The 26,538-nt window shown below is 46.8% G+C and overlaps 1 protein-coding gene and 1 long non-coding RNA gene across 4 annotated transcripts in view; one reads left to right on the forward strand and one right to left on the reverse strand.

Moving 5' to 3' along the window:
- ACOT7 (acyl-CoA thioesterase 7) overlaps positions 1–15,824 on the reverse strand; it is a 108,389-nt gene extending 92,565 nt beyond the window's left edge. Inside the window, exon 1 of one of the 3 annotated variants that reach the window (XM_036999939.2) lies at positions 15,528–15,824. In XM_036999939.2, the coding sequence (XP_036855834.1) occupies positions 15,528–15,682 (155 nt within the window). In that variant the 5' untranslated portion in view covers positions 15,683–15,824. Of the gene's footprint in view, positions 1–9,603; positions 9,978–15,527 lie in introns of those variants that run through there. The other 2 variants (XM_073233105.1, XM_036999938.2) reach the window with 2 other exon arrangements.
- Positions 15,759–16,408, forward strand: LOC118968632 (uncharacterized). Its single transcript, XR_005056400.2, has 2 exons — positions 15,759–15,836; positions 16,028–16,408. It is a non-coding gene; the product is annotated as an uncharacterized lncRNA (long non-coding RNA).
- Positions 16,409–26,538: the final 10,130 nt, after the last annotated feature.

Raw genomic sequence — 26,538 nt, forward strand, 5'->3', positions numbered from 1 at the left:
CTAAATAGCTGTCACCAGGGGAAATAAAACGACACCAAAGTAGGACAATTAATTACTAAGCAGATGTAATATCAAATCAACTACCCCCAAAGTCAATCAATGGATAGACAAAGAGTACAGAATATGATATCTAATATATAAAGAATGGAGGAGGAAGAAAAAGGAGGGGGGAAAAAAAAGAACCTTTAGGTTGTGTTTGTAATAGCATATTAAGTGAGTTAAATTAGACTGTTAGATAGTAAGGGAATTATCCTTGAACTTTTGGTAACCACGAATCTAAAGCCTGCAATGGCAATACGTACACACCTATCGATAATAACCCTAAATGTAAATGGACTGAATGCACCAACCAAAAGACAGAGTCACTGAATGGATTTAAAAAAATGATTTTTCTTATCTATGGAGCATAAGAACAAAGGAAAACTGAAGGAACAAAATAGCAGCAGACTCACAGAACCCAAGAATGGACCAAAAGTTAGCAAAGGGAAAGGGACTGGGGAGGATGGGTGGGAAGAGAAGAAGGGGAATAAAGGGCATTACAATTAGCACACAATGTACGGGGGCCACAAGGAAGGCAGTACAACACAGAGAAGACAAGTAGTGACTCTATCGCATCTTACTATGCTAATGGACAGTGACTGTAATAGGGTATGGAGTAGGCACTTGATAATGGGAGGGGGAGTCTAGTAAACACAATGTTGCTCATGTAATTGTAATTTAATGATACCCCAAAAAAAGAAAAAAGTAAACTGGTACAAAATTACAATTTGGCTTTCTGTCAACAGGACAAAGTTTTTGTTTGCTTGACTTTTGGTCTACTTTTGATAACAGATTGTGAAAGTTTCTTTACCTTTTAATTGGTCTGCATAAAGAAGATTTTGTTTTACCAAAATAATTTCCTGTGTTTGCTGTCTTTATCAGGTTTTTGATGACTTAAAAAAACTGAATCTTAATATTAAAAGAGCTAAGTTTTGCTAACAGATTTTTTTTTCTTATTCCATTACTTACTTTTTCTTTCTAAAAAAGTCTTGCTTCTTATGACTGGTTAGCCAGAGACGGGTAAGATTCCTCAAGGGAGGAACAACCTAAGACAGGCACAGTCGCAGGGGGGCCATCAAGTGAGAAATTGGGGATCAACAGAGGTGAGGCTTAGAACCTCACCCCCCCCCCCTGTTTTGAGAGAAATCTTCTGCATCCATGGATGTTTTAGTGCCCTTGTCTAGCTCGGATTAGCACATAGTCTACAGGCACACACCTGATCATCTACAATTGCTCTCTTACAACACTAAACTATGTTTTCTACCTTTATCTTGCATCTACCTACCACTTCAGCATTTTATTAAAAATAAAAATCATAATAATAATAAAGGGAGAAATGTGGGATCCACATATAAATCAAGTATAAAAATCAAACAAATATTCATATTTGACCTGATTGTTTATAATTCATAATGCATGATCAAAACTGAAAGTTTCTGTGATGACTGCCTTTGTACTGTTCACCATGTAAGAACTTATTCACTATGTAAGAATTTGTTCACCATGTAAGAACTTGTTCGTTATGCTTTAGAAGATTGAAGACTGATGAGAATTAGGCTTGAGATGGATTAATGATTGTGCACTGAGCACTGATGCCCCTATACAGAATTTTACTGTTGTTAACAACCATTTGATCAATAAATATGAGAGATGCCCTCTCAAAAAAAAAAAAAAAGTCTTGCTTCTTAAATGTTCTTGGACTATTAATTCATATTCCCTTCTCACTACTTTGTGGCAACATCAGATTTCATTCCCTATAAGCTCCGATGATTTTAGGGATGACTTCTAAGAAGTTTTTTTTTTTTATTAAGGCATCAATATACACTCTTATGAAGGTTTCACAAGAAAAACAATGTGGTTATTATATTCACCCTTATTATCGAGCTCCCCTCATAACCCATTGTAGTCACTGTCCATCAGTGTACTAAAATGCCACAGAGTCCCTATGTCTTCTCTGAACTACACTGCCTTCCCAGTGACCCCACACACACCATGTGCACCAATCATGATACCCCATAATCCCCTTCTCCCTCCCTCCTCACCCAGCCTCCCCTCCCCTTTGGTAACCACTAGTCCCTTCTTGGAGTCTGTGAGTCTGTTGTTATTTTGTACCTTCAGTTTTGCTTTGTTGTTATACTCCACAAATGAGTGAAATCATTTGGTATTTGTCTTTCTCTGCCTGACTTATTTCACAGAGCATAATACCCTGTAGCTCCATCCATGTTGTTGCAAATGGTAGGATTTGTTTCTTTCTTATGGCTGAATAGTATTCCATTGTGTATATGTACCACATCTTCTTTATCCATTCATCTACTGATGGACACTTAGGTTGCTTCCATATCTTGGCTATTGTAAATAGTGCTGCGATAAACATAGGGGTGCATATGTCTTTTTGAATCTGAGAAGTTGTTTTCTTTGGGTAAATTCCTAGGAGTGGAATTCCTGGGTCAAATGGTATTTCTATTTTGATTTTTTTGAGGAGTCTCCATATTGCTTTCCACAATGGTTGAACTAGCTTACATTCTCACCAGCAGTGTAGGAGGGTTCCCCTTTCTCCACATCCTTGCCAGCATTTGTTCTTAGTCTTTTCAATGTTGGCCATCCTAACTGGTGTGAAGTGGTATCTCATTGTGGCTTTAATTTGCATTTCCTTGATAATTAGTGATATGGAGCATCTTTTCATGTGCCTGTTGGCCATCTGAATTTCTTCTTTGGATAAGTGTCTGGTCATACCCTCCACCCATTTTTTTTTGTATTATTAATATACAATTACATGAGCAACATTGTGGTTACCAGATTCCCCCCATTATCAAGTCCCCCCCACATACCCCATTACAGTAACTGTCCATTAGCATAGTAATAAGATGCTATAGAATCACTACTTCTCTTCTCTCTGCTATACTGCCTTCCCTGTGCCCCACCTACATTATGTGTGCTAATCGTAATGCCCCATATGCCTCTTATCCCTCCCTTCCCCCCACCACAGTCTCTTTTGGCAACTGTTAGTCCATTCTTGGGTTCAGTGAGTGTGCTCCTGTTTTGTTCCTTAATATTTTTGCTTTTTTCTTATGCTCCACAGATGAGTGGAATCATTTGGTATCTGTCTTTCTCCACCTGGCTTATTTCACTGAGCATAATACCCTCCAGCTCCATCCATGTTGTTGCAAATGGTAGGATTTGTTTTCTTCTTATGGCTGAATAATATTCTATTGTGTATATGTACCACATCCTCTTTATCCATTCATCTACTGATGGACACTTAGGATGCTTCCATTTCTTGGCTATTGTAAATAGTGCTGTGATAAACATAGGGGTGCATATGTCTTTTTCAAACTGGGATCTTGCATTCTTAGGGTAAATTCGTAGAAGTGTAATTCCTGGGTCAAATGGTATTTCTATTTTTAGTTTTTTGAGGAATCTCCGTATTGCTTTCCACAATGGTTGAACTAGCTTACATTCCCACCAGCAGCGTAGGAGGGTTCCCCTTTCTCCGCATCCTCGCCAGCATTTATTGTTCCTAGTCTTTTTCAATGTTGGCCTTCCTAACTGGTGTGAGGTGATATCTCATTGTGGCTTTAATTTGCATTTCTCTGATAATTAGTGATGTGGAGCATCTATTCATGTGCCTGTTGGCCATCTGAATTTCTTCTTTGGAGAAGTGTGTGTTCATACCCTCTGTCCATTTTTTAATAGGGTTATTTGCTTTTTGGGTGTTGAGGTGTGTGAGTTCTTTATATATTTTGGATGTTAACCCCTTGTCAGATAAGTCATTTACAAATATATTCTCCCATACTGTAGGATGCCTTTTTGTTCTGCTGATGGTGTCCTTTGCTATACAGAAGATTTTTACCATGATGTAGTCCCATTTGTTCATTTTTTATTTTGTATCCCTTGCCTGAGGAGATGCACTCAGGAAAAAGTCGCTCATGTTTATATTCAAGAGATTTTTGCCAGTTTTCTTCTAAGAGTTTTATGGTTTCATGACTTACATTCAGGTCTTTGATCCATTTTGAGTTTACTTTTCTGTATGGGGTTAAACAATAATCCAGTTTCTTTCTCTTACATGTAGCTGTCCAGTTTTGCCAACACCAGCTGTTGAAGAGGCTGCCGTCCCCCATTGTATGTCCATGGCTCCTTTATCATATATTAATTGACCATATATGCATGAGTTTCTATCTGGGCTCTCTAGTCTGTTCCATTGGTCTGTGGTTCTGTTCTTGTGCCAGTAGCAAACTGTCTTGATTACTGTGGCTTTGTAGTAGAGCTTGAAGTAGGGGAGCATAATTCCCCCAGCTTTATTCTTCCTTCTCAGGAATGCTTTGGCTATTTGGGGTCTTTTGTGGGTCCATATGAATTTTAGAACTATTTGTTTCAGTTCACTGAAGAATGCTGTTGGTATTTTGATAGGGATTGTACTGAATCTGTAGATAGCTTTAGGCAGGATGGTGGACATTCTGACAATATTAATTCGTCCTTCCCATGAGCACGGGATGTGTTTCCATTTATTGGTATCTTCTTTAATTTCTCTCATGAGTGTCTTGTAGTTTTCAGAGTACAGGTCTTTCACTTTCCTTGGTTAGGTTTATTCCTACGTATTTTAACAGACACTTATTTTTTATAATGATCTTTGATTCTATTTAGGCAAGTGTCTTAAAACCTTTTTTTGACTTTTTGATTATTTTTGACAAACTTAACAGAATGAATTCTAACGGAAGTCTTTTTGACTTGGAAGAAACAAACATTGCACAGGATGTGTTAAATCTTGGCTTCTTTAACATGTTACATTACATGAGAAACATTGTCAAACAAGAAGTAATACTAAGCCTTCTTCATGTTGTATTTGTATATGTAGTAAGTATCCTAGAAACTATAGGAAATTCCTAGAAATCTGGTATGTCCTGGTGGAATGTTACCGCCTGAAATTGCCACCCCCTGAAAGCCAAGTATCACGGAGCCCCCGGCTGACTCCCATGCAAGCAGCAACAGGATCTACAGAGATCGTGGCACATGTACATGAAGTCCATCCTGCTCCTGCAAACACTGGTCCCTCATTGCCAGGTCTTCGCCATCCTAATGCTCCTGTACCATGGCAAACAGTCCGCTCCTGAATCAGAGAAATTAAGATGGGTAAACAATGGCTGTAAACTACACCAACTGTCGGAGCTACGGGAAGCACAAGACAGCCATTTGGTTCTTCCCAGCTCACTGGCAAACCCCATTTTCCAATTTTTTCCATTCCTTCGCCCACCACTGTGGATTTAAGATGACTCAAATTATGAATAGCCATTGATGGGTAGACTTCTACAAAACTGCAAAAATAACATCCCACCTGTTAGTCCCACAATCCTGGAAAAACTACTTCCGTACCAGCGGCCTCAGGTCAACTCTCTCTGGATCCTTTGAACACCTGCTGCTAGACTTCATTCAACTGCCACTTAGAAATGGGGTTATCAATATGTTGTTGTTATTGTATGTTTGTTTCCTGGGTGGGTTGAAGTCTTCATTGTTGTAAAGCTGGTGCCCTCAACATGGCAAAGAAACTGTTAGAGATTGTGTTTCTCACCTGGCATCTGCCTTCCACAGTCTCCATGATGGAGGTGCCCACGTCACTGCATTCGGCTTACTAACCTGAACAAAAAAGCCTTGCTCACTTGGGGTTACCACTGTCCCTATCACTCTTGATCTTGACCTTGATTCAGGAAGGTCAAGAGAACTAACAGGATCTAAAACTTAAAATTTCTAAACTTGCTGAAACTACTGGACTTTCTTGGCCTCAGGTATCACCTTTGGTCTTGCCAATTATTTGAAGTACCCACTCTGAGAAACGAACTCACTCCACATCTCCACACAAGATAGTCACCAGCAGACTGATGCTCTGGGAGGAGAGGGTCCCCCATCCGCCAAGTTTACCATGAACTTGGTGAGACTGAATAAAGACAAGAGCAAGTGGGGGGGGGCGGTTAAAAGGGACTCATTCTCACCCAGCTTTATGCTCAAGGCAGGAGGCCGAGTGCGAGAGTCCTGTGCACCCAGCTGTGTACAAGCAGCAGAGACAGACCAGTTCCTCACGGAGAACCCCTGCTCCCCAGCATCGGTCTCCAATCTCTCCCAGCACCAGGGCTCCATGGCCTCCCCCCGCCAGCCCTGGTTTTCTCCTGGCTCTTCCAGTGCGCTTATCTCCTCTCTCTACTGCTCTTGTGCTCCACTTCCCAACCCCCAGCACAGGGAAGAACTCTGCAGCCAGGTCTCTATGGTGACTGGCTGACACCCAAGCACTTAGGTGCCAGGAACTGAGGAGAGGAGAGGAGAGGAGAGGAGAGAATAGGTGTTTCCTCTCCATCCCTCCCCTGGGCCAGCACCCTCCCCATGACTAACCATCCATTCCTTCCATCCCAGGTAAACATCCTGCTGCCCATAAATATGCAAAGCAGGCTCCTTGTGTACACAATGGTCGAGATTAAGGCCAGGTGAGTACCCTGGTCAGAAATTACCATTTTATTTTCAACAATCTTTGCTGTTCCCTATTGTCTCGTGCTAGTCAGCAAGTGTCTAATGTCTTATGTTCAAGCCTATCATCAAAACAGATTAAAGTCTTCCCAGATCCCAGTTCAAAGGATCCTGATGGTCATAGTCTAGAACCCAGTCACTGTATTCTGGGAACCCCATTAGAGGAAGACAGACAAGCCTTGGAAGGCACCTTCCCAAGGGCTCCTGATATTGACACTGCTGCAAAACTGAGAACAGTGCCCCTGGATCAACACTTCTGGGGAGGCTGAAACTCAGTTACTCAGGACACTGCGCAAGCCATTTGGCTAAGGGTAACTCCTTACTTTGACTAGTTTGGGTCTTGAGGACTATGGCTCCAAAGTACACTCAACATTGGGAATTATCCTGCCTGTCATCTCCCTGGCAAACTGTACCCTCTCAAAAGCTTTACATGCATGGACACGACTGCGAACTACCAAGCAGATAATCTCTCTGACACAGAATACTGGAGGAGAAGCAAAGAGAATCACTGATATAAAGACAGTGGGCCTGGAGTCAGGATCTGGGTATATCTCCAGGATTAAAACATGACCAAAACTTGAGAATGTCACACAGAGGGCCAGTAAAAGGCTGTGAGACCTACAGAGCAGCAGCTGAGAGCGGCACTAAGGCTGTAAATTTTGATCCACCTCTTGGTTGAGTCTGATCAAAACAAGGGAATTGTTAAAAAAAGAAACAAGTCCATCATAATGCATGATCAAAACCGAAAGTTTCTGTGATAACTGCCCTTGCACTGTTCACCATGTAACTTATTCACTATGCAAGAATTTGTTCTCCATGTAAGAACTTGTTCATTGTGCTTCAGAAGATTTGAGACTGACGAAAATTAGGCTTGGGGTGGATTAATGATTGTGCATTGAGCATTGACTCCCCTATACAGAATTTTATTGTTGTTAACAACCATTTGATCAAAAAAAAAAAAAAGAAAGAAACAAGTCCAAATGCAGCCATTTGTCCCCCAAAACCAATAATTAATTACCAGTAAATATATGTTTCAACATATTCCAGGAACGTGACCTTTTAACAGTCAACCAGGAAATTCCTGGTCAGTACCACTAAGATCGTATCACACCGGTCCAGCCCCCCAAAAAAGATGAGGTCATCTGCATGACCCCCTGCTCTTCCTCCGGAGGGAGGGTGACCTTGCCTGAAACAATCCTTTTCTTTGCTAAAATCTTCTTGATCCACCCTCCTTCCTATAAAAACCTTCCACTTTGCACCGTTCCTTGGGGCCTCTCTCTGCTTGCTAGATTGGATGCTGCCCCCCGCATGAAGGGTTTAATGAAGCCAATGAGATCCTCTAATTTACTTGGTTGAGTTTTGTGTTTTAATAGTGGTGATGATGCCACAACTGTGAATAAAACACTCAAAAAGTCACGGTAGTGGCTGAGGACTAGCCAGTCAGGCGAGGACAGATCCCCAGGCCCTCCGTAAGCCTGCTGGTCCAAAACCAAGACTCAATCCCTGCCCTCACTCCCAGGCACCTGGATGGCATGGCGCATGGCACAGGCTCACGGCCATTGGCATGGAAGGTGCTTTCTCCACACCTGCCTCAAGCCCTCACAAGCAGCAGCTTCCCAGAGCCCGAGGCCGCCAATCCTGGCTGGCCACGGAAGGCAGAGACAGGAGACAAGCATCATGATTAGCTTTCTGAACAAGCTGACATATAAATAGTACAGTAAGAACGAGTAAGGAGGAAGCAGGCTTAAGACCCCATCTTAAGGCTAAGATTCTATTTTAAAAGCCAGAAAGTTAGGAGGTAAGATTCCTAACATCATATTCTTTGGTAAACAGACAATAACTCAACCCACCGTAAAGCAAGGCAAACAGTCTTAACTGATACATATTCCCAGAGGGAAGCCACCCACTATCCTGGGGAGGAACTGGATCAATAAATGTCTTGTGTTAAGTTTATTTTTCAGAACTAGCTGGAAGACCAATAACAGAGGAGAGGAGACACAGTGTCCTCAGAGAAGAGCATCTTGAGGCCACTTGACAGGTCTACACCCCCTGGCCCTTGGTCACATTTCTGAAAAATGCTTAAAAGAGGGAACCCCCAGCCTTTCAGGGTGCCTGCTCTTTGAGGAGGTCTGCACTTTCCTTTAAGCGCATAACTTTAAGTAAAGCTTTCTCACTGCTCAACCTAATCGTGTTTTGTCTCTCTGCGCTTTTCCAGAGGTATCTTTGTTTCTTTGCTATTTCATTCTGTTTCTAAGTCTTCACTCTGTCTCCGCTTTACTCCTGATAAGTAGGGACGGGCTGCTGAGTTCAGATTTGCGCCTCCAAGTTCGCGTTGCCTGGGTGACCCAGACAGAACTACGGCTGCAGGAGCCTGCCTGAAAATCTCCCTTCTTTGGGAAGTTCTCAGAACACAAACTCACTCCATCCCATGCTCTGCGGCTCCCCAAATCCTGGGGTGGTGGGGGCTAGCCCCAACACTGTGCAGATCCAAGCAGATCCAAGCAGACCCGAGACACCAGGTGACCCTGGCTTCAGGAGCTGGCAAGGGAGACTTGCCTATGCTGAGCAGGTCAGCAGGCTCCCACTTCCTCCCCTCAGCACTTCCCTGCCCTCAGCTGCCTGCAAGGCCGCCATTCATTTCTACTCTCGCTCTTCCTTCCTTACCTATGCTCTTCCCCCCTGAGGATTCTTTCTCATTCAGAGTCAAGAACCCTCCCCTATCCAGGTTGAGGTTTCACCTGGGCACAGAGAGAGACACCCACCCCAGACGGAGCTGCCCAGCAACACTGGAAGCCTGCCTCCTCCAGCAAAGCCAGGTGGGGTTCAGCTGGTCCCTGGCAGAAAAGCACATCCAGTCTCCTGCTGATGAGCACGTGAGTGAGCACACCAATCCCATAAAACATGCAGTTCACCCAACACCCACCACTTACTGTCAGCCACTAACAATTTCCAGTAAACCCTGAATCACACTGCCCAGGGCCCAGCTGGCCTCACACTCTGGACAGCAGGGATGGAGCCAGCATCACCGCAGGCACAGAACCGCTCCTGTAGTCCTACCTTGCAATGGCACAGGGTTGACCCTGCAGATCAGACCCGGTTCCAACGTCCTGGATGGCAGCCCAGCGGCTCTGCCTGGGCCCCACGGAGCTCCTGAGCCCCAGACACTGGCAGGCAGATGCCTGCCTGCCAAGCCCGTGGAAGCAAACAGCCCAAGCAAGCAGCTTCATCCCGCGACGAGTGGGCCAGACTGTGCACCCTGGTCCCAGCCTGTGGCTAACAGTTCCAACTCCCTGCTCCCCAGCAGGCCTGGCCCTCCCAGAGCTCCCCCTCCAGGAATGCAGGTCCCCCTCTCCTCCCCAACAGCCGCAGTGAGGCTGGCCAGTCTGCCTCGGCTGTGCTCACAGGATGCCCCTCGGCAAGCCAGTGATGCAAGGAATTGGTGACTCGGCCTTAAGTCACAGAGCCTGGCTCTCTCCTGAGCAAATGAGAGAGGAAGGCAGGCGCAGGCCAGCGCCAGTCTATGGGACAGGAGATGGGCGGGGCTGTGAGCAACACCAGTCAGGACGCCTCTAACACCTACCAGCAGTGGGCCTGCGGGCCTGACCAAGCCTCTGAGCAGGGCCAGGAGGGCTGGGAGGCTGCCAACTAGCGCACAGGTCTCAAGGACAAAGGAGGCAGGAAGACAGGCCCCACACCGGAAGGCTGCCACCCCTATTTCAGAGGGCACTCAGCGCCGTGGAGAGCTGAGAAGATGCAGGTCCATGCCCACCCTACCCCCTGACAAGATTCAGAGGCAGTAGGTCTGGAGTGGGGACTCAGGGGCCTGCTTTTCTTTTTATTCTTTTTTGTGGAAAACATCAAACGTTTACAAGAATAGAGAGAAGAAGGAAACGAATGAATCCCCAAGTCCCCACCAAACAGCTCAAAACATCAACTCTGGCTCCCCTCGGCTCCCCCCACCCCACACCAGATGACTCTGAAACACATCTCAGACTTCACAGCTTGGCACCTGTCGCTATTCCAGCATTCCCTCTAAATGACAGATCCCTCCGCCCTTAGAAACAGAACCACAGAACATTATCCCACCTAAATAAAACACAGATTCCTTATTATCATTAAATATCAAGTCAGTGTCTTCCATTAAGTCCTAATGCTTTGAAACCTGCATTTGTGACCAGTACTCATAACCACTGGAAGTCGGGAAGAACCGTGTTCATGCGCCGTGACGACACAGCCTGTGCAGCCCCTGGAGTGCATGGGGAAGAGGGCCGCAGCGCAGCACACCCCCGAGGGGCGCTCCTAGCACTGGGTGTGCACAGCCCCGGCTCCAGGGCGTCTGGAAGAGGAGGAACTGTAGTGCCAGAAAGCACACCATGTGCCAGGGGCCAGGGCTGGCAGGGAACTTCTGGGGTGATGCAAACACTCAATGTCACAATCATGTGACCATGACACCAGTGCACACCTTCTCAACACTCAGCGTGCTGTACATTTAAACAGGTGCATGCTGCTGCATGTATGTTATGCCCAATAAGTTTTCTTAAAAAACATAACTACCATACAATTAACTCAACCTTAAAAAAAATTCCTTAGTGCATTAACTCTATCAAAGAACTAGTTACATTTCCCAAAGCATCTCATGAACATTTTTAAATCGACACTTTTTTTGTTGATTTTGCACTGAAGTGCAACTTGCATGCAGAACATCTGAATTTATAAAACCTTCCCAGTTTTTCAGATGTAGATAATCCTTGGGTAGAGTGCACACATAATTAATCCTTCCACAAGATACCTCTGAGAGTGAAAGAAAGTGACCTAGAGGCACACAGTGTGACCACCCCCCACCGTGGGGCCCACTCAGGCCAACCCCGCAGGAGTCAGCAACCTCAAGCCGGACTGCATGTGGGAGCTGGGCATCTGTGCAGCCAGGTTGGGCGCAGTGCCAGGCTGCCTGGCCCACTGACGGGCAAGCACAGCCACCCCAGCCATGGGCTCCTTGGGCTGCAAGGACGCACTTTCACCCAGGGCCACTGCATTTGAGCGGGAGGGCAGCCAGCACTATGCATCATTTTATGGAATGTAACCGTGGGTGAAATTGTAACATTTCTAGAATATTTCGCCTGACTTTAGTGCATTTGCATATCCTCAGGGGTGGAGAGAAGTTCATCTCCATGTCAGTGGGTAATTACCTGGGCAAGGAGGGCTTATCTGTACCCAGAGAGGTGAGGGGAGGGCCGGTTTTCTTCTGCTGGAGCAGGAAGGAGAGAGGAGGCCCAGGACTGCATCTTTTGAGCAATAAACGATTTTAAACTTTATTTCTCCCTTTGATGTCGGTTTTTAGAGGTATTTTCCCCCGGGATTTCCCCTCCCCGACTTATAGTAACAGAATACTAACTCCGGGTGTGGTTTCAGGAAATCAGATTCTATTTTCATTAATTCCCTGTAAACCCAAAGACAGAGTCCCAAGGGGAAACAATACCAACCCCACAATGTACTAAAATTCAGGTCCATTCCCCTACCATTTATTGGCTACTACATTCCAGGCACTTTTCTAGGTACTAAAGTACAGCTCAGAACAAAGCAATCCCTAACCTCAAGACACTTCTTAGATTCGCACCTAAATCTCAGCAATCAACAGGAACCCTTAGACCTCAGACAACTCCCTACAAACAGAAGATGCCAAGGTCATCTGCCCTGGGCAATGTCCACACCGAGGCCCAACTGCATGAGCGGCCGAGAGCTGACTACAGTCTCCAGAGAGCTTCCAAGCTTCGCTTAGCAAACTGTCCCCCCCACAGAGGCCTGCCATAAATTGGATTTTTAAATTCCTCCATATATAGCACTGTCCAAACAGGCAGCCACCAATCAGAGGAGGCTATCTATATTTACATTTAGATAAATTTAAATGAATGCAAAGAAAAATTCAGGTCCTCCATACCTGGCCATATTTCAAGCACCCAACGGCCACTTGTGGCTAGTGGCTCCCGTACTGGACAGCGCTGACATGGAACATCTCCTTCACTGAAGAAAGTTCTAGAGGGCAGTGCTGCTCCAAACATCACTGCCCCCAGCAACCTGTTACATGCCATGTCCTTCCACTTGGATTGCGACAGACACTGAGGGTTTCTCTAGGGGCCCACACTGATGCCATGATTAGGCCTCACAACCCTCACCAAGCTTTGGTAAGCAGGGGGAAGAACCGCAACAGAGACACCTGGCAGGGCATAATCCACCAGCCGAGGTACAAGGCACAACCTCGGCCAAGTCTCTTACCTCTGAGAGCCTCATTTTCCCTATCTGTAAAATGGCAGAGCCAGGCTAGGGGCCTTTAAGTCCAACACGGAAAATCTATTCACTAAACACTAATTAACATTACTCAAAATAAATCAAAGGAAAAACACTCTTCTGAGACGTTAAATGCTGTCCTTGGAACCTGCACTTGAAGGGGAGGATGGGAACAACGCCCCACAGTGGCCTGGCTGCCCAGTGTGGAGGTTAACAGTGCCCTTTGTGAGCTTAGGTTTATAGCTGCCTAGCACTGTGTCAAGGTTTTAATCCTCACAGCCAACCTGAGATGGGCAGTATGACTATATCCAACTCACAGATAAGAGAATGGAGGCCCAGCAAGGTTAAGGAACATGCTTAAAGCCACACACTGGCAAGAGGCAGCACTGGGATTCGAACTCAGGCCCCTCAGCCTTCTCAGCCTGCATCCCACTTTGCAGACAAAAAGAGCTTCTATTTCCTTACGAGGTGCCAGCCATTCTGCCCAGCACTAGATACACTTCCTTGAACGCTCAGAACAACCCATGATAAAATGGGGACCCGGAAGGTGAGGCAGCTTCCAAAGGGCCAGGTGGACTTCACACACAGGCCTGGGGCTGCAGAAATGCTTAGCAACCGCCCCCAGCCTTTAGACTCCCCATCTGCTCAACACCTCCTTCCAAACCGAGGCAACATGCCCTCTCTTGTCCAGGACGTTGAGAGGTTTGGCATCTTCTCCCTGCTGGACCGTGAACACTCTAAGGCAGGGACTGAATTTTCTATATCAGTGTCCCTCCCTTTGCTCCTTGGAGGCATCCAGTGAAACCTGTTAAATTCATGGGCTTGGCTGTCCTAGGCCAGGAGGCTCTCCTTTCAATGCAGGGTGTGGGCTCGTATGTCCTTAAAGGGCTCCCCACCCTGGTATGTCCACTCTCCAGTGTTCTGGGGTTTCTCTGGGCCAAGGCCTTATGACCAGAGCCCTCCCCACCGTGCCCCTCATCCCTCTGGCAGTCATGCTGGACACCTGAGGCTCACCTCAGCCAGGCATTCTGCCCATATGTCCAGCGGCCACTCAGAAACAATATGCAATTGTAAATAAATATGCAAGAGGCAGCCTGTGCATGCCATGGGTAAGAAAAAGCTTACACACATATGCTTGTGCAAATAGGAAGTGTCTAACACTACCCAAAAATCTACTAACTGGTAGAAGCTGGCTTAATTAATGGTAATAGGCATAGACTGGCTATTCATCATCCTGATGGAAGTAAATAAAAGCCCAGCCTTCTCTGCATAGATTGCAATCAGTACCTTCTATTTTGGGGTGCACAGTGGAAAGAACACAGCTCTGGAGACAGAAGACCATGCAGGTGCTGCCCCTCGGGCTCTTGTGGCTGGATGACCTCACAGAGACACTAGGTCTCTGGGAACCTCAATTTCCTCCTCCAGTTTCCTTCCTCTCCTTACCATGGTGAGATCCCCACCACCCAGGGAAGTTGGGCAAACCAAGCGAGGTGAGAGAGGCACAAGTCTTTTGCAAAGGATGAACTTCAAGGTCACCCAGCCAAGACCAGGCTGCCTGGATTCAAGGACCTGATTCAAGGACCTAATTCCAGGCCCGGCTGTATCCCAATATCAGTTACTTCTATTATTTCTGCTAGGACTGGGTGGGGCCAAGGCAGCCACACAGTCAAAAACAAAGCAAATAGAGCAAGGTACCCCCAAAGACTTCCTCTCCCTAGAAAGGTCAAAACTGACCTTGAGGTCAGGAAAGGGCTCTGACTAGGTCGGAAGTGGGGGTGGGGTCGGGGCACCTCACTGATGAGCAGTCACTGTACCCCAGCATTTGCCTCCTTCAGGAAGACGCAGGCCAACATCCACAGGAAACTAACCCGGCTTAGACCCAAGGTCCGTGCGATGCCCACTCTCCGAATCAAAGGAACCCACCCGCAGACAAGCAGCAGCTCTGGCTGGCAGTGGTACATCCAGCGAGGCAGGCCTCCTGCAGGCCCAGCGCCTGTGCGCCCGCCCAGACTTCCTGCCCTTGCTGAGCTCCTGCTCAAATGCCAGGGCGCCTGCTTGATTCTGCCCGAGAATGGAGAGTAACCTTGAGGCTGCCCTCGGGCTCCGTGGGAAACGGGCCAGCTCACGCTCTCCCGCGGCCTCCGAGGGCCGCTGATACCTAGCACCCGGGAGGAAGGCAAGGGCAGTCCGAGGAGCACAGCCCTTTGCCCCATTGTCTAAGATGCTTCCAAGGGAAGGGTATTTTCTGTTCCTCCGGTTAACACACGGCTCCCCACAAAACCCAGCGGCGCCCTGATGGGACTGCACATCCGCAGCCCCCACCCCCTCCGGCGCCCACCGATGGGCTCGCCCGGCGCCGCCCCACGTTTCGCGGAACCGGTGGGCGTTGCACGGCAGCGCGGGGAGCGACCCCAAATCCGGGGGCTCGGCGCGACCGGGGCGGGGGCTCCAGCGCGCTCGAGTTCCGGGCGGGCGGAGCAGTGAGGGGTGCGGGGGCTGCACACCGAACGCCGCCCGGGGCGGTGCCGCGCCGATTCCTCGCGCAAACGGCCTGCACGGGAAGCCGCCGGCTCTGCAGCACCCAGGTGCGCCCGGGCCGCGGTTGGCGAGCGGACAACGCCGACCGGGGCGTGGAGGGCGCGGCGGCGCAGGGCCGGGCGGGGACTCGGAGGCCGCGCCGCCGCACGCGCCCCTCTTACCGGCAGATCTGGATGGCAGACGGCGTCTCGGCAGCGGGGCCCGACATGCTGGCGGCGGCGGCTGGCGGCAGGAGAGCGTAGGTGTCCGGCAGGCCTGGCGCTGAATGAATGAGCCCGGGCGGCGCCATGGAAGGGGAGGGAGGAGGCGTGGCCATGGAGCTAACGGGGCGGGCCCTGATCACTAACAGGGAATCGAACACGGCCTTCTGCCAAGGCCCCGCCCCTTGTGCCCGCCCTCGTCCCGCCGGCACGCCTTAGGGGCTCCGCCGGCGTCGGGTTCTGGCAGCGGCGGGGCTCCGCTTCCAGAAGGTTCGGTGACGGTTGGGCCGCGGTTGGGCGGCGCTGGCGCGGGGAGGCCGTGCCCGCAGCGTAGACCAGCCCTGCCCCTCGCGGCGCGTGTCGGTGCGGGCGGCGGTGTGTGGGGACCATACAGCTGGCGTGCGCCGAGGCCTGCAGGGCCGCTTGCGCGCCGGGAGGGAAACCCAAGCCGTTTCTCGTAGGCGAGCGCTCGGGACCCGGCGGCCGCGTGTGCACGTGGGAGCACAGAGCCGGGAGCCGCAGCCACCCACCGCTGCCCGGTGGGATCTGCCTGCACCCGCGGCACACCGCCTCGGTCGCTACAGACAGACTTACCGGAAGCGCCGAGCTTTTGCTGGGGCGCGCGTCCTGCCAGGAGGGGCCCCAGAGATGCCGGTTTGTTGTGTTGCACACCACATGCCCTGCAGTGGCGTCCAGGCCAAGTCGGGCTCAAAAGCCGCCCCAGAAAAACCCACAGAGGGGGGAAAAGTGATCACCTTTATGTGCCGGAATTAGAGCGCTTTGTACTCCATGTGAGATTTGACTTTGTCCAAATTTTTTACCATAAACAAATTGCTTTTGTAGACGGGTCTTTTTTTTTTAATCAAATAAACCCCACAGAACTCAAGCTCTGGTGCAATCTGAAAACCATTTCTAGTAAACTGAATGGCTCTGAACTTGCCTCGCCGGTCATCCTGGGTCACTAGACCGCCGAGGCAGCCCGCTCATGTCTGGAAGTCCCAGAAACAGAAGGGACTACCCAGAACATGTCTCTCTATGATTTCGAGATTATCACACCAAAAATTTCATTTCCTGGCATGAATTAAATAGCTCAAGGGTCCCCAAGCCTATTGAACCACCACCTTTTCCCAATGTGGGTCCTGAAACAGGGCCCAGGAGCGACAGCTTTGGAGCCTCAAGGTAGTTTCCCTATTCCTCAAATGAGGGTAATAATATACTCACCTTCCTGACCTTTGGGAGGTATAAAAGAGGTAATGAATTTAAGGGGCTTAGCACAGTTAGGGTCTTTATTCCTCTCTGTTCTCACCTTCCTTGCTCAAAACATTCTCTAAACAGCCCTTCCCACACAGTCACTGAGGCCCTGCTTTGCTTGATGGCTGGGCACATCGCTGAAAGTTGGGAGACATTTTTCGTTCTTTAAAAAGCTCAAAATCTGATTGGGAGACAAATCCTGGACACAAAAGGCCTGGCTCCATCCACATGCTGGAGTAAATTCCTAAACTGGGTGTAAGTCTGGGGAGAGTAAATCCCGGGGCAAAACACCTCTAAAAATTGAAATCAGTCAAAGGGAGAAATAAAGTTTAAAATCCGTTTATTGCTTACAAACTGCAGTCCAGTGCCGTTTCTCTCCCCTGCTCTGGAAGAAGTAGGCAAGTCGGCAAGCCCTTCCCCTTAACCGCTCAGGTTCAGACACGCCCTCGGTCGCCCAGGTAATTACCTATGACATGGAGATTAACTTCTCTCCTCCCCTGAGGATATGCAAATGCACCAAAGCCAGGTGAGATACTCTGGAAATGTTACAATTTTACCCACATGGGAACGGGCTGAATGGTTCAAAATTAAATAGCCTGGTCCTTCCCAGAGGGGGTAAAAGTGATCTGGAGCAACATTTAAACCTTTGGAAAAGGAACAACAATTGCTGGCCAGGATGCAGAGAAAGGGGAACCCTCCTACACTGCTGGTGGGAATGCAAACTAGTTCAACCATTGTGAAAAGCAGTATGGAGGTTCCTCAAAAAGCTCAAAATAGAAATACCATTTGACCCAGGAATTCCACTCCTAGGAATTTACCCAAACAAAACAACTTCTCAGATTCAAAAAGACAGATGCACCCCTATGTTTATCGCAGCACTATTTACAATAGTCAAGAAATGGAAGCAACCTAAGTGTCCATCAGTAGATGAATGGATAAAGAAGATGTGGTACATATACACAATGGAATATTACTCAGCCATAAGAAGAAAACAGATCCTACCATTCACAACAACATGGATGGAGCTAGAGGGTATTATGCTCAGTGAAATAAGCCAGGCAGAAAGAGACAAGTACCAAATGATTTCACTCATCTGTGGAGTATAAGAACAAAGGAAAACTGAAGGAACAAAACAGCAGCAGACACACAGAACCCAAGAATGGACTAACAGTTACCAAAGGGAAAAGGACTCAGGAGGATGAGTGGGTGGCCAGGGAGGGAGAAGGGGAATAAGGGGCATTCCGATTAGCACACATAACGTAGTGGGGGGCCACGGGGAAGGCAGTATAGCCCATAGAAGACAAGTAGTGACTCTGTAGCATCTTACTACGCTGATGGACGGTGACTCTAATGGGGTGGGTGGTGGGGACTTGATAATGGGGGGAATCTAGTGAGCACAATGTTGCTCATGTGATTTTATATTAATGATACCAAAAAAAAAATCCAGAAAAAAAACGGACATGGCTACCCTTCGGCCCAAGTCAGCATCTGTTAACAGCCTCCATGTACAGCACCAAGGGCAGCAGAGGGAGCCTGGGAAGGTCACAGCTTAGCCCTGACAGTCCGTGTCTTGGGTTCTGAGGAGTGACAAGGTGCTCCGAGATTGCCCGTGGGTGTGATTGCCACTTGTTTATGACGTTGCCCTGGTTTCAAGGATGGCAACAGGGTGGGGGTGGCCAATCCTTTAGCAAAACACTGAGAGTCACTTCTACTGTGATGATGTGTTTACACTGACCTCACCTTCCCACTGTAAGTCATTCTACTTTCTCCTCAAGCTGCTGGGCCATTTCTATCCCTCTCAGCAAAATTTCCAAGAACAGTTTACACAGACACCCTCTCTCCTCTTCCTCTGTCCCATTCTCTTTTGAACTCATTCCTTTCTCATTTTTGTCTCTACCCCTCAATTTTTCAAGGTCGCTAATTCCCTCCAAGTTGCTAAATCTAATAATCTATTGCCAGAAGTCATTTTACTTGACCTCTCAGCAGCGTTGGGCAGACATGACCCCTCCCCTCTCAAAATTCTTACTCCCCTGCTTCCAAGACACCAGGCTTGTATTTCCCTGGCCACTCTTCTCAGCCTGCTCTGAGAGTTCTGCCTTCTTCCTTCCTCTCAGGACTCTGGAGAAGGCTGAATGGTGCTGGAATCAAGGTCTCGTCCGTCCTGTCTCTTGACCCTGAGTCCCATCTATTCAACAGCGGCCACGCAGTCCTGGCCCAGACCTGTGCCCTGAATTCCACACGTACGTGTTCTCCTGCCAACCCCATCACTGCAGCTACACAGCAGGCATCCCACACTCCCCAAGAACTTGTTCCTCATGGTTGGCTCCATCTCAGGAACTACAACCCATTCCTTACAATTGTTCAAGCTGATAACAGAGGAACCACCCTTGACTCCCTTGTTTGTGTCACACACTTCATCCAGCCCATGGACGAATGCATTCAGAGTAAGTGCAGACTTCATTCCTTTCTCCCTGAAACAGTCAAGAATGTGCCCACACCTACTCCCGGATGTCTGTCCTCATCCACCACTATCCCTCTTGCCCACTGAGCGCCCCCCACTCCAACCCCTCTGACAGCCCGGGAGTGCACCGGCCGAGCTTCCTCAGTGGTCAGCCCAAGCTTCCTCAGGCCTTTACTCAACACCACCTTCCAGGCTGTCCTGTACTATACGTGCGTTTCCTCAATGCTCCTCTCCTCACTCTTGGTTTATTTTTCTCCTTAGCACTTAATATTAGGTGACACAAATCTTACTCTATTTATTATGTCTCCTCAATTCGACTGTGTCTTCAATGGGGGCAAGAGTCCTTTATTCTTTTGTTACTGTTGTGTCCCAAGCTCATAGAATAGTGTCTAGCACATAGTAGGTGTTCGGTAACCATTGTGTGAATGATTGAACCAATGGAGGTTTACTGACAGCAATATATTTAACAGCAGCAGATATTTAATTCTTTATGTTTAATTTGTACACTCTCTGGACTGGAAATATTATCCACAAATTGTGATAAAAAAAAGTTAAATATTTTATTTAGATAATTTCTTTAAATATTTATGGAAAAATACTTAAGAAACTGTTGACAGTGGTAACCTTTTGGGGGAAAGGACTAGGGGGTAAGGCTTTTACTTTTCATTTACATATTTTTGTATTGTTGCCACCCAACCACTCATCTACTTTATTATTATTTCACATCAACATGGAGTATTGGATATGAAGAAACAAGAATTCATATGCTGATGGTGGGAATATAAATTGGTGCAATCTCTTTGGATAATAATTGAAATAATTACTAAAAGTGAAAATAGCCATATGCTTTGACCCAGCAATTCCATACATATCCTATATGTTGAGCATGAGTGCATCCAGATGTGCAAGCCAGCCTCAAAGAAAATTCAGAGCAACTCTGTGATCACCCCGAACTGGAAATAACTCAATGCCTACCCACTCTGGACCGGATCAATAACTCAATGCCTACCCACTCTGGACCAGATCGGTAAATTGCAGTGTACTCATCAGTGGAATACCAAATCACAGGAAAACCAATAAACTTCAGTCACACACTCAAGGAACAATCAGTGTTGAGGACAAAAAGGAAGAGCCTAAAGAATATACATAGTATGCCAAGCATGCCAAGCATGCCAAGAGCTGACACTCAGTTTGTGCCATTATCCAAGAGGTAGAAGCAAGCACTGGGGAGCATGTGGAGAGAAGGGACCCTTGTGCGCTGTTGGTGGGAGTGTAAATGGGTACAACCACTATGGAAAACAGTATGGCAACTCCTCCAGAAATTAGAAATACAACTACCCTAGGATCCATGGCCAGGTGTATATCCACAGGAAACCAAACTGTTATCTTGAAGAAACACCTGCACCCCCATGTTCACCGCAGCGTTATTCATAACAGCCAAGGTAGGACACAACCTAAGTGTCCATCAGCGGTTGAATGGATCAAGAAAATGTAGTACACGTATGCATGATGGAATATTATTCAGCCTTGAAGAGGAAGGCAATCCTGTCATTTGCAGCAGCATGGATGAACCTGGAGAGCATTTGCTGAATCAAATAGCCCATGCAGAGAAAGACAAACACTTCATGCTATCACTTATATGTGGAATCAAAAAAAAAAATGTCGAGTTCATAGAAACAGAGTAGAAAAGGGGTTGCCAGGGCTGGAGGCTGGAGGAAATAGGGAGGGATTAAAAGGGTAAAAAGGTATAAACTTTCACCTGTAAGATGGATATGGTCTGAGGATCTACTGTATAATATGGTGACTATAGTTGACAATACTGGATTGTGTAATTGAAATTTGCTATGAATAAATAACTCTGTTAGGAGAATATAAGTAGGTGGTAAGGCTATAAAGAAAAAGAGGAAATGATTGTCCCAAAAGTCAGGATAGTGGGTCCCTCTCACTGAGGGGCAGAGGATTGTCCTCTGGGAGGGCCACGTGAGCATAGGGAGGGTTAATGCTTCCTCTCTTGGCCTGCATGAGGGCATACAGGGTTATCATAATCTTTTTTACACTGCACATATAAGTGTTGCACATTTTTGTCTCTGTTATACATCACAATCTAAAAAAACTAGTGTATCTGGTAAGTGGGATAATGGCCTTTCTCCTTCTTTATACTTTCAGGGAAGTAGTGAGTAGGAGCAGGTGTGGCTAATGAAGTCACATCCCCGCATTCCTACCGCATCCCTACCAGCCCCTAGTCACACAGGTCTGGGCAAGTCACCTACCCACTCTGTGCCCTCGTTGCTTCATGTGTTGTGATCACAGTTGATGAGGATAGAATGGCTAAGTAGGGAGAAGCAACGAGCATTCTAGAACAGTAACTATTAGTGTTCTGAACTCCATTCAGCATAATAAACATTATTTTTTAAACTGAAGGTTTGGTCCTTGTGTGGGCTTGAATTTATAACTCAGAGCTACAAAAGAGAAGAGGCGTAATGAACACAGGCCACGTGCCCCAAAAACCGCCTGGTGTGCAGCGGCCTAGGGTGAGGCCGAGGCAGGCCGGCGGGGCGGCCACAGGTACCTGGGAAGCTTCCAGGAAGGGACTCACCTCATGTCGTTTCCTTTACGTGGGCAAGCAGGGCCTCTGGGTAGATGGAGGGACCTTCCCACTAGCCTGAGGCCGAGACGGAGAAGAGCTGCAGAGAGATGAGGGGCGCCAGCCAGAGAGGCAGTGTGACGTGGGGTCACGAGCATGGCCTCTCTCCCAGCTCTGGGGCGCTGGATGAGCTCCTAATCCATCCGTACCTTGGTTCTCTTACTGGGAAAAATAATCTCTGCCCCATTTGGTTGTTGGAAGGAATGAGTAAGTTAATATTCTACAGCTCCTGGAACAGTGGCTGGCAGGGAGAAAGGGCAGCCAAAGGCTTTGTGAACAAGCCGGTGGAGCCAAGCTGCCCTGAGGTCCTGGGGGCGGCAGGGGTGGCTTGATCAGATGGGGTTCAGATCGCCCTGGGCTGGAGCACTCAGATCGGGGCCAGGAAGACGACTCCAGCTAGTTCAGGCTGGGACTCCCACAGGACAAGGACACGGCTCTCCAAGGCCTGTCACGTCGTCCTGCGTGTCCGGCAGAGTGCAGCCAGGACTAGGGGACCTGGCCCCTCTGCTCACACAGCTTGTCTATTTCTTCTAACATTCATAATATTTAGGTGTTCTATTGAAAACATGTATTTTTCCTCATAAGAGGTGCTGGATGCTTTGTGAATATATATCTTGTCCACTGAATTAAGTGGACAGGACCCTCAGTCTGTTGCCAGCAGGAAACCCATAAATACAGAAGGGGAGCCCCCTGTTCACATGGGCCAGACATGGCGGGGAGAAACACAGAGGCTGCTTCCAGAACAGGCTGTGACAGGGAACAGACGCCGCTCCTGACACCTTTAAAATCAAGCCCTGGGGCTCTGACCCCACAATGAACCACTCGGAGGAAACCTAAAACTAATAAAAGGCCATTTGAAAGCAGGAGCTGTGACCCAAGAGGGCAAACAGAACAGATGAGTCCTTACACGGAGAAAACACACCCCAGAGTTTAGAACAGACACAGATGTGTTTTCCAAATGAAGCATTTAGAAATCATCTCCGTGACTTCAAGTAGGTCAGACCTTGAGTCTAGAATTCTAACCACACCCCGGCGCCTGCACATTAATGGGTCAGAGAGAGATCTTCAAAGTGCTTTCGGCCAGCGAGGTTTCCGCGTCCTTTGAAAGCGGCCAGGCATTTGGCGGTCACGTCTGAAGCTCTGTGGCTCCACCTGGGGGCTGAGCCCCGGAAGTCTCCCTCCTTCACTCCGCCAGGCCCCAGCCTGGGCTCCACCCACCCAAGATCTTGCTAAAAATCAGAATAAACTTTCCCTTGCTCAAATTTATACTGAGTACCCCATGACTGCAACAACAGCCTCAGGCTAATTCTGTTTTTCCAATTTTTTAATTAAAATTTTTCTAAAAAACTGGGGTCTAATGATGTTTCTCAAGGGCCCTGGAGAAAAACGATGTTGGTTTCATGCATCAAGCAATTGCCATTTGAAGAGTCAAAAGACCCCTATTTGTTAGATATGCTTAAGTTGAGCTTAAGAACCCCAGGAGGGGCCCTACTGTCCTCTCCCCACCCAGCAGGGGCCAAAGCCCTGTGGTTTGTGCTTAAAAGTGACCCCATTTCTGCTGGGGTGATCAGGACTGATTTCTACCCGATGTCCTGCCTGGTGAGAGGTTTGGGAGGAACCTCCAAATGTTCATCTAAATGCCCAGAACCCTACGGGAACAGAACTGCCTCTATTCCTCAGCAGTCCAGCAACACAGTTTTGAGGTTTGGTGTCAGTGTGAATGTCCTTAACGGGGTTCAGAACTGATAAGGGGGAGGTCAATCGTGGTGAAGATGTTGAGATACAGGGATGTGGGGCCCTAGAGCATGAACCCTCCTCTAGGAACCTCCTAGCTGTGTGGTCTTGGATAAATTCCCTGACCCCTCTGTGCTTCAGTTTCCTCATCTACAAAACGAGGGCAATAATAGTGTGCACCTGGCAGGATTTTTAGGGGAAATTAAATGAGTTGACACCTATAAATCATTGAGATGGGAGTCTACTGTGTGGGAAGAGCACGTGAGTGGTAGCTGACATTATAACCAACTCATACTTACTGAGTCTCTTTTAGGTACCAAGACATGTGCTGGTACCACTACCATCATAGCCACCACACCACACAGTACAGAAACCATCTAGATATTTGGAAGTACAGCACACATGCAGAGAAATGCACACATCATAATTGTACAGCTCAATTAATTATCACAAAATAAATACACCCACTAAACTTCCTCCCAGATCAAGAAAGACAATAGTAGAAGAGCAGAACATTGCCAGAACAGCTTCACACGGTGCCGATCCCCACCTTCCTGCTAAAGGGCTACCATCTGACCTCTAGATCGGTGTTACCCGTTTTTTAACTTTATGTGAATGAAATCTATTGTTAACGTGTTTTCATCTGTAATATTTGTAAATATCTATAAAATGTGTAATGTTTCTGAAATTGTAATACTTACAATTTTAATTACGGACTTATCTTTATGTAAATGAAAACCATGTGCATGCTGTTGTGAACACGCATGCCCAGGCTTTGTTGAGTACACGTGTGCATTTCTGTTGGGTACATACCTTCCAGTAGCACAGCTGGATCATAGAATGTGCGTGCGTTCCACCCTAGTAAATAGTGCCAAAAGTTTTCCAAAGTGGACCTGCCAGTGGACACTCCGGAGTTCCAGGTGCTCCCCATCGGCAGCAATGTTTGGTATATGACTTTCCCTTCGGAGCCATTCTGAGGAGTGGTGGTATCCACTGTGGTTTTAACTTTTGTTTTTCTGATAATAAAACTGATCATCACTGCCACTTGATTATCATTATTAGTGATAATTTGAGATAACTTGAGAGAGATCTTCAAAGTGCTTTTGGCCAGTGAGGTTTCTGCTTCCTTTGAAAGCAGCCAGGCGCTTGGCTGTCGTGTCTGAAGCTCTGTTCAAATCCTTTGACCATTTTTCTGTTGCGGTGTCTGACTTTTTCTTACTGATTTGAGATCAATAACGGAACCCACGCCTATGGCTTCCCCATACATATGTAATTAAACGTTGTTTTTTTTCCCTCCTGTTTAAAACAAAATCAGTGAGAAACAGTTGTTTATATTTTCTGGATATTAGTCTTTTGTCAGGTATGTGTGGACAGCAAGTATCTCCTCCCTAACCTTGTCTGGCATTTTCACTCCCTTGATTGTATCATGCGATAAACAGTTCTACAATTTTATTCTAATCTATCATTTTTTATTCTAAACCCTTAAATATTTTAAAAATCACCTTTATTGGAATATAATTTGGATACAATAAAATGTACCCACTTTAGGGACATGTTTCAGTGAATTTTGAGAAATGTATACATCCATGTGACCACCTTGATGATGATACAGGACATTTCTATCATTCCAAAAAGTTTCCTCACGTATCTCCACCCTCCAGCCCCAGGAAACACCGATCTTCTTTGTGTCTGTAGATTGCCTTGGCTTGCTATAAAATTTCACATAAATTAAATCATGTATTATGTATTCATCACAGTGTCTTAGAGATCCCACCATGTTATTTCTTGCATCTGTAGTTCATTTAATTGTGGAATAATATTCTATTCTGTGGATATACCACAACTTGCTAATCCATTCACTTGTTGAAGGACATACCAGTTACTTCCAGTTTCAGCTATTAATAGAGCTGTCATGCCCTTTCATGAACACATCTTTGTATAGACATAGGTTTTCATTTCTGTTGGGTAAATGCCTAAAGGTGAAATGGATAGGCCATATGGTAAAGGTATATTTCGCTTTATAAAAAAAACTGCCCATCTGTTCCAAAGTGGCTGCACCATTTTGCGTTCCCACCAGCAACGTGTGAGAGCTCTAGTTGTGCCACACACTCACCAATATGCAGTATTGTCAAACCTTTTAATTTGTGCCATTCTAGTGGCTATGTAGTGGTACCTCACTGTGGTTTTAATTTGCATTTCTGTGATAACTAACAATGATGAGTATCTTTTCATGTGCTTACTGAGCATCTGTATTTTTTTTTATGAAGTGTCTGTTCCAATTGGGTATTTTTTAAAATTGGGCAATTTGTATATTTATTGAGTTGTAAAAGCTCTTTCTTTTTCTTGCCTTATTGCCCTGGCTAGGACCTCCAGAGCAATGTTTATTAGGAGTGATGAAAACAGTTATCTGTATTATTTCCTTCCTTTTACATACCTTGGGTTTAATTTGATCATCATTTAAGGTAGAAGCTTAGGTAATCAATTTTGGACTTTACTACAATCCTTTAAAGTCATAATTTTACCTCTAAACACTGTTTTAATTGTATCCCATAAATTTTGATGTGTGGTGTATTCATTTCTATTCAATTCATAACATTTTCTAGTTTTCCTGTGGTTTCCTCTGATTTAAGGGCGATGCTCCCTCCAAAAGCACCAGGCTTGCAGTTCCTGGCACCTCCAGGTGGTCCTTGGCTTGTGGCCACATCCCTCCATTCTGCAAAGACCCTATTTCCAAAAAAGGTCACATTCTGAGGTTCCAGGTGAACATGAATTTTTAAGGGGACACTATTCAACCCACTACACCTGGCACATTCATAGAAAGAAATTCCCTAAACAGTGCAATGTAACAGGAAGTAAAGAAATATGGGGAAATAGAAGCTGGA

Source organism: Manis javanica, chromosome 4 (assembly GCF_040802235.1).
Source record: "Manis javanica isolate MJ-LG chromosome 4, MJ_LKY, whole genome shotgun sequence".
Lineage (NCBI taxonomy): Eukaryota > Metazoa > Chordata > Mammalia > Pholidota > Manidae > Manis > Manis javanica.